Source organism: Electrona antarctica, assembly GCF_951216825.1.
Source record: "Electrona antarctica genome assembly, chromosome: 12".
In the NCBI taxonomy this organism is placed as follows: domain Eukaryota; kingdom Metazoa; phylum Chordata; class Actinopteri; order Myctophiformes; family Myctophidae; genus Electrona; species Electrona antarctica.
In genome coordinates this window covers 12,331,789-12,349,612 of record NC_136793.1, presented here as the reverse complement: position 1 = coordinate 12,349,612, position 17,824 = coordinate 12,331,789, and the positions used below count along the sequence as shown (strand labels likewise).

The 17,824-nt window shown below is 43.7% G+C and overlaps 1 protein-coding gene across 3 annotated transcripts in view; it reads right to left on the bottom strand.

Moving 5' to 3' along the window:
• LOC306933792 (uncharacterized protein) overlaps window positions 1-17,824 on the bottom strand; it is a 34,043-nt gene that overhangs the window by 14,920 nt on the left and 1,299 nt on the right. For 2 of the 3 annotated variants that reach the window (XM_079516114.1, XM_079516116.1), the window contains exons 4-19: window positions 17,087-17,145; window positions 15,911-16,040; window positions 15,437-15,539; window positions 14,680-14,954; window positions 14,004-14,379; window positions 12,747-13,072; window positions 10,566-10,657; window positions 9,582-9,609; window positions 7,580-8,028; window positions 7,363-7,424; window positions 6,217-6,808; window positions 5,257-6,057; window positions 4,677-4,927; window positions 1,991-2,383; window positions 1,404-1,563; window positions 785-1,054 (exon numbers count right to left, since the gene is read on the bottom strand). In XM_079516114.1, coding sequence (XP_079372240.1) covers window positions 785-1,054; window positions 1,404-1,563; window positions 1,991-2,383; window positions 4,677-4,927; window positions 5,257-6,057; window positions 6,217-6,808; window positions 7,363-7,424; window positions 7,580-8,028; window positions 9,582-9,609; window positions 10,566-10,657; window positions 12,747-13,072; window positions 14,004-14,379; window positions 14,680-14,954; window positions 15,437-15,539; window positions 15,911-16,040; window positions 17,087-17,145 — 4,367 coding nt within the window. The remainder of the gene's footprint in view (window positions 1-784; window positions 1,055-1,403; window positions 1,564-1,990; window positions 2,384-4,676; window positions 4,928-5,256; window positions 6,058-6,216; window positions 6,809-7,362; window positions 7,425-7,579; window positions 8,029-9,581; window positions 9,610-10,565; window positions 10,658-12,746; window positions 13,073-14,003; window positions 14,380-14,679; window positions 14,955-15,436; window positions 15,540-15,910; window positions 16,041-17,086; window positions 17,146-17,824) is intronic. The other variant, XM_079516115.1, reaches the window with a different exon arrangement.

Here is a 17,824-nt window from a genome sequence, read left to right as displayed (position 1 = left end):
GAAACATATAAACACAAGCCTCATGGAGAGCAGTCCAGCCTGAAACATATAAACACAAGCCTCATGGAGAGCAGTCCAGCCTGAAACATATAAACACAAGCCTCATGGAGAGCAGTCCAGCCTGAAACATATGAACACAAGCCTCGTGGAGAGCAGTCCTGCGTGAAACATATAAACAACATTATTTCAGACCAACCTGTATGTTAAAAGTGTCTCTTTCAGTTGCAGACAAAAAATAAACGATTTAAACAGTGCAGTTTGGGTGATGGCTGATAATAAGAAGATCAAATTAAACACTCTCACTCGCAATTTTTGAATGAATGAATGAATTAGTTTCAACTTTCAAGTAGTGTAGCAACAATCCAGATGTACTGTTAAAACTATTAACTTTTTATTTTATGTTTTGTGCAACTGAATTAACTGATAAAGCTTGATTAGTCCAGGTTAAAGCTCAACCTTTCTTGGTGTAAGAGCAAAGCGACCGATTAATGGCTTCATGACTGGATTACCGTCCTACTACTAACCTAGCCTGGCTAATAAGCCAGACTCAAATCACACTGTCGTGTGGTATTTGAGTCTGGAGATGCTGTGTATGGATCTTGTTTGAACGTCACTGTACCAAAGCTCACCCATATTGCATACCGTGTCCCGATTGGCCACACCAGTTCTCTGGTGTAGGAAATGGGCGTACAATTGAGCCTCTCCAGACCTTAATCCGCCGGCAGGCAATTTTTTTTTGCCAACGGCTGATTCGTTCTGGCTTATTAGCCAGGCTACCACTAACCTGCGTTATCCTTTAGGTTGATGTCGGAGCCAGCCTGAATGAGGACTTGAACTTGGCTCAGGTCTCCTCTTTTGCAGGCCAAGTGAAGCTGGGTCTCTCCCTGTGTATTTCTCTTGTCACGGTGCCTCGTGTTGGAGGTCTGTGTCCTCTGCTGTGTGGAGGAACCTGAGGTCTGTGTCCTCTGCTGCGTGGAGGAACCTGAGGTCTGTGTCCTCTGCTGCGTGGAGGAACCTGTGTTGGAGGTCTGTGTCCTCTGCTGCGTGGAGGAACCTGCCGGTTTCAAAGACCAATGTTAAAACATTTGTATGGAAGCCCATTTGTGGGGTAAAATACATTATATCTAAAAGTTCTGGTTTTATATCACAATTTAACATCTCTGCATCTTTTATTTATTTGTTTATTTGTTATAAAATGCACTTTTTCCAATAATGTGAGCCTGGCAGAAAAAGAGAGAAAAAAACGCACAATTTTCAGATGCACAGTTGTAATCGTAAAGGAACTACTGTACTTTCTGGTGGAAATAGACTCCCGTAGTTTTCTAAGCAAATAACAGGACGACAACAACAACACAATGTTGACCCTTATTGTGACATGGCTCCAACATGCAGTCTGTGGTTACCTGGACACGGCGTGTCTGGCTGGCAGGGATGACTCCTTGGCCTAACCCTCCATGGGTTGGCTGGTGGAAGCGGCTGTAGGGGGCGGGGCTTCCCCTTCGCTCCATTCCTCTTCTGTCTCAAACCGCTACCTCCTCCTGAACCGCTCGCACTGGCCTGAATCTATGCATGGACAATTCATCGGTCATCACGTCGCTATCGGCCGGTGTTGGCCTTAGATAGCGAAATATCATTATCGAACAGGTGTCAAAATGATATATCGGTTTTGAATGTGAAGCTAGAAAAAGCCTTTTGTGACGACGAAGGCTGCAGATTTCTATCAGTGTTTTCTGGGTAAGCTTTCAAGTCAACAAGTTGGAATACTACATTCAAGCTGTTTGTGTTGGGATATGGGCCACAGGGCCAGCATTTCAACAACGGTGCATCCATAGCTATGGAATAAATAAAGTCATTGCTTTTTCAATGTCAGTGTTTATATAGGCTATTTGAACTAGTTGTTATACAGATATTCGACATCTGTAAATATCGGTTATCGACCATAACAGCATCTGTGTCGGCCAGAAATGTCACATGGGTGCATGATCCCTACCTGAATCGTGTCTTTCTTGGCGACGCCGCTGCCCTGGCAAACACTTGAACCACGCAACAGGCTCGGTGAGCCCGCCGCCGCCACAGACGGCGTGTCGCCGCCCTTCTCGCGCTCCTCTCGCCAGCTCTCGGAGGCGTCCAAAAGCTGACCGTCCTCTCCTAGCACCACTTGCCCGTCCGAGGAGGATGTGGCCGTTTCTTCCGCTAAGCCTATGGACCCAAAGTCAGGCCGTAACGGCGGAAGATGCGTTTGTTTTTCCGCCTCGTCTGCGTCGGCCAAGCGTCTGCTCTCGGAACAGGCCAGCTCTGATATGGTGGTGCAGTCGGAGTCAGGGGAACAAGCGACGGTGCAGGGAGTAGCCAGGTCAACACAGGTCAATGAGTCCGCCTCATACTGTGGGATACAGGGATTTAAAGCAAAGTCAACAAAACTTAATAAGACTATTTGCACAAAGGCCTAGAGCAGTGGTTCTCAACCTTTCAGGCCGTGACAGGTCGTTTTTCTTTGAAGAGAACCTTTATGCCTGATGAAGTGTTGTGACACTGCCAGTCTGCCACATAAATGTGTGAAGAAATGTATTGGTTGAATATGGTTGAATATTTCACACCGAAATGTAGTGTACGTGGAAAAAAAACGTTTTGTGTAGTTAAACCATGGTCCTTCATGTTCTGTTGACAAGGTTTGCTCATAGGGGGAGCTGTGGGGAAAAAGCAAGTTAGCAATACAGTAGTTCCAGGAAGTGAGGTACCAGGAACATCTATAAAAGTACAGGAAGTGAGGCCGTCAGAGGTTCCATTTTAGGTATAAAAAAAGTGTTTGGTGGTGGTTTGTGAAAGAGACTCTTTTAAGGCCAGTACTAAACCAGAATCAGAACTTGTTAACCACTGAGTAGTTTCACCAAAGAACTTTGTGAAGGGGAAGAAAGGAAGTTTTGTTGAACATTTCTGACGGTTTTGTACAAAAGGAACCTGCTGTGGCCTCCTGACTTCAAGGTTGGGTGAGGAATATATTTTTTCTCTTTCTGAGCAATGCATTGCCTTTTTATTTGCTGACTTTATGGATTACTTACTATTTTCCTACTATTTTTCCTACTATTTGTCCAACCGCAGCTAATGAGATGAGACATCAGTAGAAGTAGTTTTGGAACCTACACGATGAGACAAAACATTATGCATTTGTCATTTAGAACAGGGGTGGGCAACTTTGAAGATGGAGAGGGCCACTATAGCTCCACACTCACTCCAGAGGGTCACATTGCATATGTTGTAGCAAAAATCACACCCGTGTGAAGTGAGGGGCGCTAATATATTAAAGTCTAACTCATATTGATTAGGTGATCGCACTGTGATGCGTTTTGAGCTTGTAGATCTGCTATTAAGTGATACGGCATGTGGCCCCCGGGCCGCCAGTTGCCCATGTATGATTTAGAATATGAAATGCAGTAGTGGTGTAAAAAGGGAACTTGGCAAGACGAAGATGTTTAGTAAACATGAAACTGCTGTCATCACTATTTGTATTTGTCTCATCAGCAACAACTGTTGCACACAGCGATGGCGAGGACAGGGAATATGGAAACTTTCACTTTCGGACAAACTTTCAACCATGAAACTCGATGAGGTGCTTTCATCTGTATTTCAAAAGGCCAATAAATCATGTTTGCCGTTTTTTATATCCCACGATTTTGCAACCCATTTTTTCACCCAGTGTCGCTTCCTCTGCCAACCTGGGGGGGGGGGGCAGCGGACTGACCTCATGCTTCCTTCTATGCATGAGGAGTCCAAGCTGCTTCTTTTCACCTGACAGGGGAGAGTATGGGCACTGATGACACGGCGGAGAGAACACGCCCGCAGCGCACACAGTGTCCCCAGAGGGAATCGAACCCAGCTGTGAGGCGACAGCACTACTGACTGTGACACCGTGCCCACTCTCATGTTTGCCTTATAGTTTAATGTGCACACCTGCCTTTACTTTCCAGGTGAAAAACTATCTGACTTATTCTGTTGGCATCATTTTAATTGGCAGTGTACATTTAAACAAAAGTAAAAGTGCTGGTGATTTATCTCAGGCCTAAAAGGATTGCCCGACCCGGTTCTCACTTCCAATTTCACTTGTTTATCCTGTATGAGTTCTCTCTGATTGGATGAAACTGGTATCCAGACCTGAACATTTTATTTTCTGTTTACTAAACAGTTGGAGAGCCGGCGAGACCCCAAGTTACAGAACAAAACACTCTGTATAGTAGAGATGCACAATATTGAAATTATCACCAATATCCGATTATTTGCAGGGTCATATCAGCCGATACCGATTCCGATACTGATATATTATATTATATTTATATTGAACTCATTGCTGAATTATAATTTTTTTGCTGGTGAAATGACATGGTAAGCCCCCCTCTCTACTAACAGCTGACACTCTTAAAGAGACAAAGACAGGCAGACTGGCTGCTCTGCGAGCACAAAGCCATTGATGACGGTCACATTAGTGTCATCAATATCGGTGAAAATAATCTGGATTATTTTGTGACCGGGTTCAATACTGATATGGCTTTTTTTTTATCACCGATATGGCCGATTTCAATACGCTACCGCTTATATTGTGCATCTCTACTCTATAGCAATGCTTAATGTCAGAATATAGAGTTGTTTACCACTTAATGTAAATTAAATAAAATATCACTTACACCTCCTTTAAGGTCAGACATCGCAGACAACGGCCTTTGATTGACGTTGACAATCGTGTTGTTGACGTCGTCTGAACGACCGGCCGACGCCGGGCGTACCTCTCGTTCATTGTGATCTCCGGCGAGCAGGGAGGGCGAGGAGGTCGAGGAGGGCGTGTCGACAGATTCGCCCGGCACCGACGGCGAGCCATCAGCGTGTCTCGCCGAGTCTGAACTTGGCTGAAGCAGCGACACGCTGCATTCCTGTGAATCTGAGATGGGCAGGGTTATTATAATGAATTAATAATTCATCATTTTTTTATTATTTTATATTATTCGGATGACGAAAACGAATTGGAAAAATATTTTAGTTAACTGAAAAAAAATCGTACAGATCTACAACTGTGTCTAATCCTGGCCCTGACTAAGCCATACTACAATAATAATAAAAACACTAAAACTAGTAAACTATACTAAAACTATGTTAAAGGTTAACTAGGTAAAAACCAGTAAAAACAAATCAAAACCAAACTGAAATTGAAAACAAAAAACATGAAGACAAATTAAAAACCCCAAATGACAAAAACAGAACTATACTAACCTTGGGTGGGAGCCGTCTCTGCCTGCCAGGTGTGACCTGCGTTGGTTTGGTCGGTGTCGTCTAAACGGGCGGACATGTCTTCACACTCATCCGTTAGAAGGACATGGCGGAGGGAGGGAGAATGTTCAGCGTGTCCAGGGTTAAGTCGGTGGCCGTCGGCGCCGCAACTTTCAGCCTCACTGACTGAGCAAAATGTACTTATCTTCAAAGGCTCTTCTCCCGCCAGCATGGCTTCCTGTTGATACTCGGGATCATTTTCTGATGAGGTTAAAGCTGTACATGGACAGACGGCTGCATCCGTGTGCAGAGAGACAGGTTCATCTGTGTGCAGAGAGACAGGTTCATCTGTGTGCAGAGAGACAGGTTCATCTGTGTGCAGAGAGACAGCTGCATCTGTGTGCAGAGAGACATGTTCATCTGTGTGCAGAGAGACAGGTTCATCTGTGTGCAGAGAGACAGGTTCATCGGTGTGCAGAGAGACAGCCGCATCTGTGTGCACATAGACAGCTGCATCTGTGTGCAGAGAGACAGGTACATCGGTATCTTCGGCTGGTTTCTCATTACATCGTGGTGTTGTTAAACGATGCTCTTTTCCTGTCGAGTCATCGTTCAGGCGATCTGTGCGTTGACTGTTTCCTGTTGAGTCATCGTTCAGGCGATCTGTGCGTTGACCGTTTCCTGTTGAGTCATCGTTCGGGCGTTCTGTGCGTTGACCGTTTCCTGTTGAGTCATCGTTCGGGCGTTCTGTGCGTTGACTGTTTCCTGTTGAGTCATGCGCGTCAGCCACTGGCCGACCTGGTGCTGTATGGGCAAAAAGCAGACGTTACTTAAGAGTAACAGATCGAGTAAAAGTAATGTTACTCCAAAATGATAATGGCTCGAGTAGAAGTAACATTTAAAATTCATGGAATAATTGCGTATTGAGTAAGAGTAATAAAGTATGTAGTGCTGTGTGCCCACCTCTGGCAGCCAGACAGCCATCCACATCCAGAGCATCACTCTGCATGAGGAGCTCCAAAATACACGGATATTTGACACTTTTCTTCTTAACTTTTGTGGGAAACGCAGTTTCTGCTGACAGGATGTGAAGAGGCCGTTTCATAGAGGTGGTGGTTGGCGCCGTGCAACCTTGCAGCTGTGTGCCACCTTGCAGCTGTGTGCCACCCTGCAGCTGTGTGCCACCCTGCAGCTGTGTGCCACCTTGCAGCTGTGTGCCACCCTGCAGCTGTGTGCCACCTTGCAGCTGTGTGCCACCCTGCAGCTGTGTGCCACCTTGCAGCTGTGTGCCACCGTGCAGCTGTGTGCCACCTTGTAGCTGTGTGCCACCTTGCAGCTGTGTGCCACCTTGCAGCTGTGTGCCACCTTGCAGCTGTGTGCCTTCTTGCAGCTGTGTGCCACCCTGCAGCTGTGTGCCACCTTGCAGCTGTGTGCCACCTTGCAGCTGTGTGCCACCTTGCACCTCGGGCTCCATGGCACTGTGATCTGAGGTCTTGGCTGGTGAAGGAAGTCCTGACTGAAGAATCTTGATGAGTACAGTGGGAGATCCAATGAGCTGCAACATGAAGTAACACTACATTATAAACATGCTCTGTGAATGAATCCTAGAGCTGTGATTCTCAGCCATTTCATTTTAAGGCCGAGAAGTAGTCGAATCCGTTTGTTTTTGGAGGTCTGAAGCTTAGTTTTTAGTGATGATGTTCAACAACCCATGTGCATTGTGCATTCTACATGAGCAGTACTATTACAGTACTGATGCCTTCGGAAAGAAACTATAATGGAGTATTAATACTTTTACTGTACTGGGGTTGAGTACTTTGTCCACCACTGTTCATGGTAAATCGTGACGTCTGGATGTGCACTTTATTAGTAGAAGTAGTCTTGCATAGCCAGACAACTATTCCACAATCTCAGAATCTATAGTCTGAAACTATACATGTAGCTCATTTTGAGCAGACAAAGGAGTAATAAGCACGCGGCCACGTGCGCGTCGGATCCGTGTGGAGGTTGTCTAACATGTGAGTAAAAAAAACATTTTTTAATTACCGGATTAATGAAAATTAAAGAAAGAGGGATTTTCACCGACTTAAGAGGGAGCATTACACCCACCTGCTGGTTAGAGATGGACTGACACTGTGATTGATGCACATCACGTCCCATCACGTCTGCGCCTGACAAACACACAGAGACACAGCGCAATAGTACTATTTAAAGATGTTAAAAAAGCACACATTTATGTGTAATACAGAGAAGGATTATATTGAAAATAATGTTCACACACAAACAATTACGCGGCATGACACTGGGGGGGGGAAAGGTTTCAGACCTGTTGAAGGGTCAGTGCAGGTGGCCTTCTGACCTGTTGAAGGGTCAGTGCAGGTGGCCTTCTGACCTGTTGAAGGGTCACTGCAGGTGGCCTTCTCGTCACGCTCCATGGAATCCTGACCACATGACCTCAATGACCGCTTTCTGGAAGTGATGGTGGGTTTCAGACCTGTTGAAGGGTCACTGCAGGTGGCCTTCTCGTCACGCTCCATGGAATCCTGACCACATGACCTCAATGACCGCTTTCTGGAAGTGATGGTGGGTTTCAGACCTGTTGAAGGGTCACTGCAGGTGGCCTTCTCGTCACGCTCCATGGAATCCTGACCACATGACCTCAATGACCGCTTTCTGGAAGTGATGGTGGGTTTCAGACCTGTTGAAGGGTCACTGCAGGTGGCCTTCTCGTCACGCTCCATGGAACCCTGACCACATGACCTCAATGACCGCTTTCTGGAAGTGGTGTAAAGTAACTACACTCAATTTGAGTATTTCCAATTTCCATACTTTTACTGCACTACAATTATTTAAAAACTTAAGCCCTATTTAAACTTTAGCTATTTGAAAATAGCAGATCTACAAGCATTATGAGCTTGTAGATCTGCTATTTTCAAATGATTTCTATACATTTGAAAACTTGAAATGGTAGTCAGTAAAAAAATGTGAGTACTTTTTCCACCGCTGGCTTTCTGAAAGTGTGACTAGAACAGAGACAAACTAGAAAAAGTGCCCTTCTGGGCACAGGTCTCCACCAGGAGAATAGGACTGTGTGAGATGTTTGGCAAAATGTTTAGGAGTAATATAAACATGGTTTTGAGGCATTTTGTTCCAAAAATGTGTTTTGCAAAAATAAACCTGTTGGTGGCGCTATAACAGGCCAATGTGAAAAGGGTGGGATATATTCCTCAGCCTAGTAAGAAAATGTGTGAAAGATTTCAGGTAAATTGCACGCTGCGTTCATGATTTGAGGCTTTTGTTCAAAACGGGGCAATCTTGCAAACTGTGAAAGCCAATTATAGCCAATTAGGATGGAATATTAAATATCGGACAGATCCGACTTGCGCACATGACCATAGAGATACTGTGTAACGATTTGTGAGATTTTTGGACAGAATCTGGAGGAGTAATATCCAAAAATGTGTTCTCTCCCCATGCCTTCGGCCTGGTGGAGACAATAATGTACTCTTGTACTGTACTGTATTTCCAAAACCGTTTTTTTCTGGAGATGGAAAACGGAACCTGTGTAGCTCTTGTTCAGCTTCACTGCGTAACCTTCTTTAAAGAATAAAACAAATTGTCCAAATTGTTTGCTATAGAGTATGTTATTACAATATAACCTATAGAATTGGGGTGGTTGGTTGTATTGTCTCCCTGCTCTTCTATTGAGACATTCAGATTGTGCACAGGATCTGACAGGACTTTTGGCCTGATGGTCAAGATTAAATGTATCCACTGAGCAGGCCGGCTCTATTAGCTCAATGGTAAAAAGAAAAATCACACCTGTGTGAACTGAGTGGTGTAAGGTCTTGTATAGACTGATCAACTGTGGTCTGACGACGTAATGCCTGACGTAATGAAATCACACCCGGGTGAACTGGGTGACCATAGCAACCATGCTCATTTTTTGGTACGAACAGACACGTAAACTAACAAAGCTGAAAACACACCCGGGTGAACTGGGTGACCATAGCAACCATGCTCATTTTTTGGTACGAACAGACACGTAAACTAACAAAGCTGAAATCACACCCGGGTGAACTGGGTGACCATAGCAACCATGCTCATTTTTTGGTACGAACAGACACGTAAACTAACAAAGGAAGGAGTGGTTTACACCACTCAAAAAGTCAGCACTTAATAAATAAAACGTTGAAAAATGGAGACCGCTAGTTTCTGCCTGACGGCAACAATATGATGCCCCTGTATGTGTCTGCTTGTGTAGAATAACTGAAGCCATTCAGCCAAATGGAAATGTTCTTCCATTCTAAGCTGTGGCGTGTACTTACATGTCTCTCATTGGCTCGCCAGGCTGGCCTACAGAAAAGCATGCACACACGCACACGCGCACACACACACACACACACACACACACACACACACACACACACACACACACACACACACACACACACACACACACACACACACACACACACACACACACACACACACACACACACACACACACACACACACACAAACAATAAGAGACACAATGGACATACAACTTTCAGATGCCATCAATTAATGCGACATCTGCCGCTCCCTACTTTACATAAGACATAAGTACTGTAATTGTTCTCCTGCGTCTGCTGTCACTGTTGCATTTAAGTTGATGAACAGGACGCAGGGTCCCATAGGATGAGAGGGGGGATTGTTTCCACCAGCATTCACCAGTGTACGACATTCCACAAATCTCCGTACACAGGCAGCCACCACAGACAAAGAGCAATGTTTTCCCCCCGTCATGTATGATAAACAGGCTCGCTGTCACACGCCTCCGACGTTACAGTACTGCAACATTGTTTTCTCACTCAACACTAAACAAACCAATATGGTATCTGCACAGGCGTTGTGATCATGTAGATAGGCTATTTTCACAATATTTAATTGTGGAACCGAGTCAAACTAAATGTAATGCCTCAGCTGAGTCAGTCCTACAATCCCAAGTGCTTGTCAGGGTGGGGTGGGGGGGTCCCCAGTTCAAATAGGAGTATTTTGGAGGGGGGTCTTTTGGGAGCGTAGCTAACTTGCTGTATGTGACAGTGGCTGTCTTAGGCCTCACTCACACCTTTCGATCTAGCATACAACATTGATGCATGCTAGATGTAAAGGGTTTGTTTACATCTTGCCCCAATGCATTTCCAATGCAATGTTGTGTCAAACCATGTGACTCCCATTGGAAATGAATTGCGAGCTTGCATCAGTAAAGCAGGTCTCATGCATCAGCTATACATCAATCTGTTGTGCACGTGTGAGTCAGGCCTTACTGTGTTGTGGCTGGATGCCACCGCTGCACACTCTGGGTGACTGTGTCACCACTGCTACGGTCCTGGAGTCTACTCGCTTCAGTCCCAGGGAACTGTAGGAGAAATGAATTAAAGTATAATAATAATAATAGTCATTGTTATCATTGCCATTATTATTATGAGATGAAATAAAACCAAAGGATAAATAAGAATCAATTATACTCCACCACTTGTCACCTGCCAAGAGAAAACCGATCTAACCCTCAGTCAAAGATATTCAAGCTTGTAGATCTGCTATTTTTTGCTATTTGTAGTATGTATAGTATATTGTCTAATGTCTAATGTCCAAAACTGTAACTTTTCACAAACCTAGCATACATACAAGCTCAAAACGCACCGATTTGTGTTTTGAGCTTGTGGATCTGCTACTTTTGATGCTTTTGTGTGAAGCTGCAGTATGGTCAAGTAGGGTCGTTAATTTACGAGAAAACTCAACAAGTTGAAATATGGAGATAAGAGGTTTCTGCCCAACAGTGACAATATGGTGGTTATGGGTATTTGTATTTGTATTTATTTATTCAGCACAGTATAAAAAAATCACACCCGTGTGAACTGAGTGTAAGGTCTTATATAGACTGATCAGCTGTGGTCTGACATAATGTCTGACGTAATGAAATCACACCCGTGTGAACTGGGTGACCATAGCAACCGTGCTCATTTTTTGGTACAAACAGACACGTAAACTAACAAAGCCAGTTGTAGGAGTGGTTTACACCACTCAAAAACAACACAGTGAACATATAAATATAAGAAGGGTAAAGTGCTAGGCTGAGGCAAAAAAGCCCAAGGGGCTTATACGAGGCCTCTACCTATGTAAATCAAAATGAAACATTGTACAAAAGATATAGAACATCCAGAAGACATAATTGCAGTATGTAAAACAAGAACAAAAAGAAGAGATGATACAAAGAAGTATAATTAAGTAATCTGGTCAATTAAGTGGGTCCTAAACTTATGTTTGAAATTATTTAATGAAGTAGAATTTGATGAGATTGCTGTATAGGTGTTCCATAGCTGGGCCCCCCTGTATCTGATGGAGAACTGACACAGACCAGTACAGAACTTTGGGAGATGTAAATGATTTGCCTGTCTCGTATTGAAGTGGTGCACATCACTGTTGATGTGCATATGCAGGGTAGGGTAAATGATAGATAACTTCGATTGAAGAAAAAGATACAGACAGCTGGTGGCAAGAGTGACCTCTGGTGGTCAAACAAGGTTTAGAAAGATGGGGACACAATGGTGTGCCTACATGTACAGTATATATATATAGTGTAAGCTTTACATTCTACGCCTTTTTAAGGAGTAGTGAAAATAGACAATCTACAAGCTCACAAAGCATCGCATCGCAACACGTTGTGAGCTTGTAGATCGTCTATTTTCACTATTTTAGCGTCCCAGGAAACAGAATTTTTGAGAAAGTTTAAGAACCACTGTAATCTACACTAAACTGGTCAATCTTTGTGTAGCACTATTAAAATAAAATATATTTTAACCATTATTTTATACGTTGGCAATTCAAAAATAGCAGATATACAAGCTCATAGCGTGTCACTTTGTGCTGCGTTATGAGCTTATAGATCTTCTAATTTTTGATAAATCGTGAAAATGTGTGCAAATCTTTTAATATACAGTATGTATTTTAAAGCAAACTATTTTAACTCAAATCGTTGCTTCTGGGGGTCCCTGGAATAAAGTATCTTGAGATGGGGGTCAAACACATATCATTTTGGGGGTCCTTGAAATGAAAAGGTTTGAGCACCACTGATATAGCAGCATAAGTTATAACAAAATCAGAAAACAACAGTCCTTTAATGGCTTTTAAATGTAAAAAAAAATCACACCCGTGTGAACTGAGTGGTGTAAGGTCTTATATAGCCTGATCAGCTGTGGTCTGACGTAATGTCTGACGTAATGAAATCACACCCGTGTGAACTGGGTGACCATAGCAACCATGCTCATTTTTTGGTACGAACAGACACGTAAACTAACAAAGCTGAAATCACACCCGGGTGAACTGGGTGACCGTAGCAACCATGCTCATTTTTTGGTACGAACAGACAGACAGACAGACAGACACGTAAACTAACAAAGCCAGTCGTAGGAGTGGTTTACACCACTCAAAAATGTTTATATATGTACCTTTCATTTTGCTGGGCCAGTTTCCCGGTGTGATGGTGGTGATGTGTGGGATCCAGGTTCCCCAGGTGATCCTTCAGCAGGGCCAGTTTCCCGGTGTGATGGTGGTGATGTGTGGGATCCAGGTTCCCCAGGTGATCCTTCAGCATGTGCTCGTCTCTGGCCTGTTCATTGAGGTGGGCCGCACCACACACCCTGCAGGTGAAGTGAGTCAACAGGTGCTGCTGCAGCTCGCTCCCTGCGGCGAAGATCTTCCAGCACAGGTGGCAGCCCAACACCTGTGGCAGTTTGTACTGACGGTGAAGGCTGACGTGATTCTTCAGGTAGACCTTGGTGCAAGAGGTGGCAAAGGGTTAATCCAACTCATCGATTTAACCGGTTATAAATAAAGAAAATAATATATAATCGAGTTGAATAAACATAACCAGTTTTTACGGGGCTTTTAGCTTATCTATAATGCATTGTTGCGTTGTGGATCGTTTTTTTTCCACGCAACACTGTTTAAATAGGTTTTAAGTGGTTAAAGGGATAGTTCAGATTTTTTTAACTTAAGCTGTATGAAATACTTGCCATTAATATAGTGGTTGCAACTGTATTAATTGATTGCCTGAGTCCCGTGGTGGGAGTTCTGCTCTGGTTTGGGCCAACATTAAGTAGTTCCTGTCATTTTGTGGGGGGCACTGGGGCCACGCAGTAAAAGTAAATTAATTCACAAAACTAACGTAATTTGTATTGTTGACCTATTTCTAAAATATTAGCGCAACTTTCGTTCAACTTTGACCTCTCTAGCACATGGAACAATGTTTTGGGCGTAGTGATATGGACACAAAAAAACAGTTCCGTGTGATAGAGGGGTAAAAAATGAACGAAAGTTGCACTAATATTTTATAAATAGGTCAACAATATAAATTACATTAGTTTTGTGGATTAATTTACTTTTAATGCGTGGCCCCCACAAAATGACCGGAACTACTTATTATTTCACCAAAACCAGAGCAGAACTCCCACCACGGGACTCGGGCAATCAATTAATACAGTTGCAACTACTATATTAATGGCAATTATTTCATACAGCTTAAGTTAAAAAAACCTGAACTATCCCTTTAATAGACTATGTCGACTCGCTGATATATAAAACATAATAAAACAAACGATCAAAGGAAACCGCGCTTCTCGTTTATATGATAAACAGAAAAGCAGTTGGTAGAATAATCGAGAGAGAAGAAGAGAAGAATCAAAGAGTCGCGGCGGCCGTAGTACCTTGGTGCGGAAGCTTTTGTCGCAGATCGTGCAGCGGAAAGCTCTTCCTGCGTGTGTCAACTTGTGGCTCTTGAGCGCCCCGGCCGTCTTGAAGCTTCGTCCACAGACGTGGCACGACAAACTGTGCCTGTTGAGCGAACCTGCATGCTTGAAGCTTTTCCCACAGATGTGGCACTTCAAGGTTTTCTCCCCAGCGTGGCTTCGCTCATGCGCCTCTCCTCCTCCTCCGGTCTCGCCCTCCTCGCCTTCTCCGTTGACGTCATCTCCATCATTCAGCGTTTTTTTACCGTCGGCGCACAGCACTTTCAAGTCACCGCTTCCGACGACGGAGGTCTTTCTGCAGCTCGTGCTGCCGGCGTGCGCCCTCTCGGCAGGCCTGTCACAACGATTGCATCATATGCAAATATAAGAAAAGGCAGGAATAGGTAATCTACAAGTACATGTATAAAATGATTAAATATGCCAATAATTTCTAATGACATATAAGTTATTTGTCATATCTGGCCTGTGCAATTTTTTGATTATGCAAAGCCTGAAAGACAAACATAAATACTTTTTTTTTTACTCATTATGTTTCCATGTTCAGTGCCAAACACACAATTAAATCGTTAATTGCAATTGTTTGAGTGACAATTAATCGTCAACTTAATGTTGAAATCGTGACAGGATGCCCTACCTCTCGGTAGAGTAGATCTTCTTCTGCGCGCTAAGCACCGCCAGGCGAGGGAAGCGTTTGAGGCGGTCGTAAAAAAGGCCCCGGGGACTCTTCTCGCCCGCTTGACGCCTTGCGTCAGACTGTGTGTCCCGGGGGGTTTCATCTGGTCCACCGGGCTGCCTGTGAGGCCTCCGGTGAGATGTCGGGCCGTCGCGCGGGGACTCCTTGGCGCGTTTCCTCAGTAGGTAATGACCCGTTCCCTCCGTCTCTCCCTCCTGCTCTGACGTAGTTTCATCCTGCAACGGCAAAGTCGGGGTGATGAAATTAATCAAATGATTGATTGACCCGTTTAAACCTGAGGCCGGTTCTCCTTAATGTCTTCTAAATCTGTAGTTCGCAACGTTTTTGTAAAGGACCCCCCCCCCACACACACAAATTGACATGTATTTGGACCACAGTCTATGCTTACAGTGCGAGGACTGACAGGCTTCATTTTACGTCCATATCAGACCCGGAGAACGCTTTGTCCATATTTTTTTACAGTCTATGATTTGGACACATTTTTGGACAACACTTTCAAGCTGTTTCCAAAAATGTTCAAAAATAGCAGACGTAGACGTTCAATGTTGTGTGAGCTTGTAAACATTCGCCCCTCCAGAATAGGGACGCTAGGATTCATGTGATTAATTGAAGATGTCTTGGGCTCAGATAACTTGAGACAAACATTAATGACATTGATTATTCAACTAATAAATACGATCTCTAGGTTAAGTCACACCTTTCCGCGTCGCTCTGCTCTGTGAGATTCCACCAGTCGTCCTCTGGAGTGCGGTGTGTCCGCCATGTGTTTCACTGGGTGGCTGTTGTGCCGCAATGTTTCCCTGTACAGAAGACAGCGATACTTTATGCCTTTACTCCACTATCTCAGAGGAAAATACTGTACTTTTTTACTCCACTACAAATATTTAACAGCTTTAGTTACAGAAGCTACTTTGTAGATTTAGTCAGTATCCAAAAATGTAGTTACTGCACTTTGGTTTTGTATGGCAGAGAGTAGTTATCTGCCATAAGTACCCCCATAACTCCGACAGTGAACAAATGGAACTAAACTGCGGGTCCATTTGGTTCTATTTGTACAAGGGTCCATTTGGAACCCCACTTTGAGAACCACTGATACAGTAGATTATTATTACAAAACATTACATATTATATTACAAACTACTGTAGTAGTTGGGAGTACTTCTTGCACCACCTGTAGTTGGGTTTGCCTCGTGCTGCGGTCCTCTTGGGCCTTCTCTCCAGTCGTTGGACAGGTCTGGCCTCCTTCCCAACGCCACTCCGGGTTACGGACCCGGCCGAGGTTGGCAACTGGTGCCGGAGATCTGCAGAGAAACCGTCAAATATTCATGTATACTAATAATAATAATCTTTATTTTTTTAAGATATCTTTATTTAGACAAACGTGTCATTACTTAGCAATAGAACATGCATTTTATTGATTAGCTTTACCCATTCTAGTACTTGAATGAACGTGTTATAACTATAACAAACCACTAGGTGTCAGTGTTGCATTAGGAACCTTCACTATAGTGACCCTGGGAATGTGCTGAAGTTGCAGTGGTGAAAGTACTCTTGTTCTCTTTACTAAAGTAAAATAAGTAACAATACCACAAAGTAGAAATACTTTGTTACATGCAAAAGCCCAGTATTAAAGATTTTTCCCAGTTCGATCCCAAGCTCCCCCAGAGTTAGTGACGAAGTAAGTGTCATTGAGCAAGACGCCAAACCCCTAATTGTTCCCAATGAGCAGGTTGGTGCCTTGCATGGTTTCCTCCGCCATCGGTGTGTGAATGGGTGAGGTGAATGTAATGCACAATCTATGTAAAGCACCTTGGATAAATATAAATGTAGCATTTACCCTTTACTTTAAATATTATAAGGATTGGAATCAAAATGTACTATTAATATATAATTCTAGAAATATTTCAAACTTAATTTACACTTTAACCATTATTTTAAACTTTAGCTATTGGAAAATAGCAGATCTACAAGCTCATAGCATGGCACCGAGTGCCGCGCTATGAGCTTGTGGATCTGCTATTTTCGAAAAGTCCTGAAAATGTGTGTAATTCTTGGAATATATTCTTTCACAGCGAACGTTTTTAATTTGAACTTGTAACACTTGCTTCTGGGGGGTCCCTGGAACAACATAATTTCAGATGGTGGTCAGTGGTCCCAATTACATATAGTTTCTGGGGGTCCTTGACATGATAAAATAGTTTGAGAACCACTGATATAGAAACATGGGTTTTTCAGAAAACTGTCAGGATTTGGAAGACATTTGTAGAATCTGGTCTCAGTCCTAAATGGATTATGTAAATGTTCTTTCCCACCACAGTGAAGTTGTATTGACAGAGCGTGTACACACCGTCATCTTCTTGTGGGACCCCGCTATCAGGTCTCTTCCGAGCGTTACCTGTGGACATTCTGAAGGACAAAAAGGACAAAACTTTTCGTGGGCTTTTCTACCTTTATTGGATAGTACAGTGAAGAGTGTACTGTACCATGTACAGGGTACAGTACCATGTACCATGTACATGGTGCATGGTACAGTGAAGCGTGTAGTACCATGTACCATGTACATGGTACAGTGAAGCGTGTACTGTACCATGTACAGGGTACAGTACCATGCACCATGTACATGGTGCATGGTACAGTGAAGCGTGTAGTACCATGTACCATGTACATGGTACATGGTACAGTGAAGCGTGTACTGTACCATGTACATGGTACAGTACCATGTACCATGTACATGGTACATGGTACAGTGAAGCGTGTAGTACCATGTACCATGTACATGGTACAGTGAAGCGTGTACTGTACCATGTACATGGTACAGTACCATGTACCATGTACATGGTACATGGTACAGTAAAGCGTGTACTGTACCATGTACATGGTACAGTACCATGTACATGGTACATGGTACATGGTACAGTGAAGCGTGTAGTACCATGTACCATGTACATGGTACAGTGAAGCGTGTACTGTACCATGTACATGGTACAGTACCATGTACCATGTACATGGTACAGTGAAGCGTGTAGTACCATGTACCATGTACATGGTACAGTGAAGCGTGTACTGTACCATGTACATGGTACAG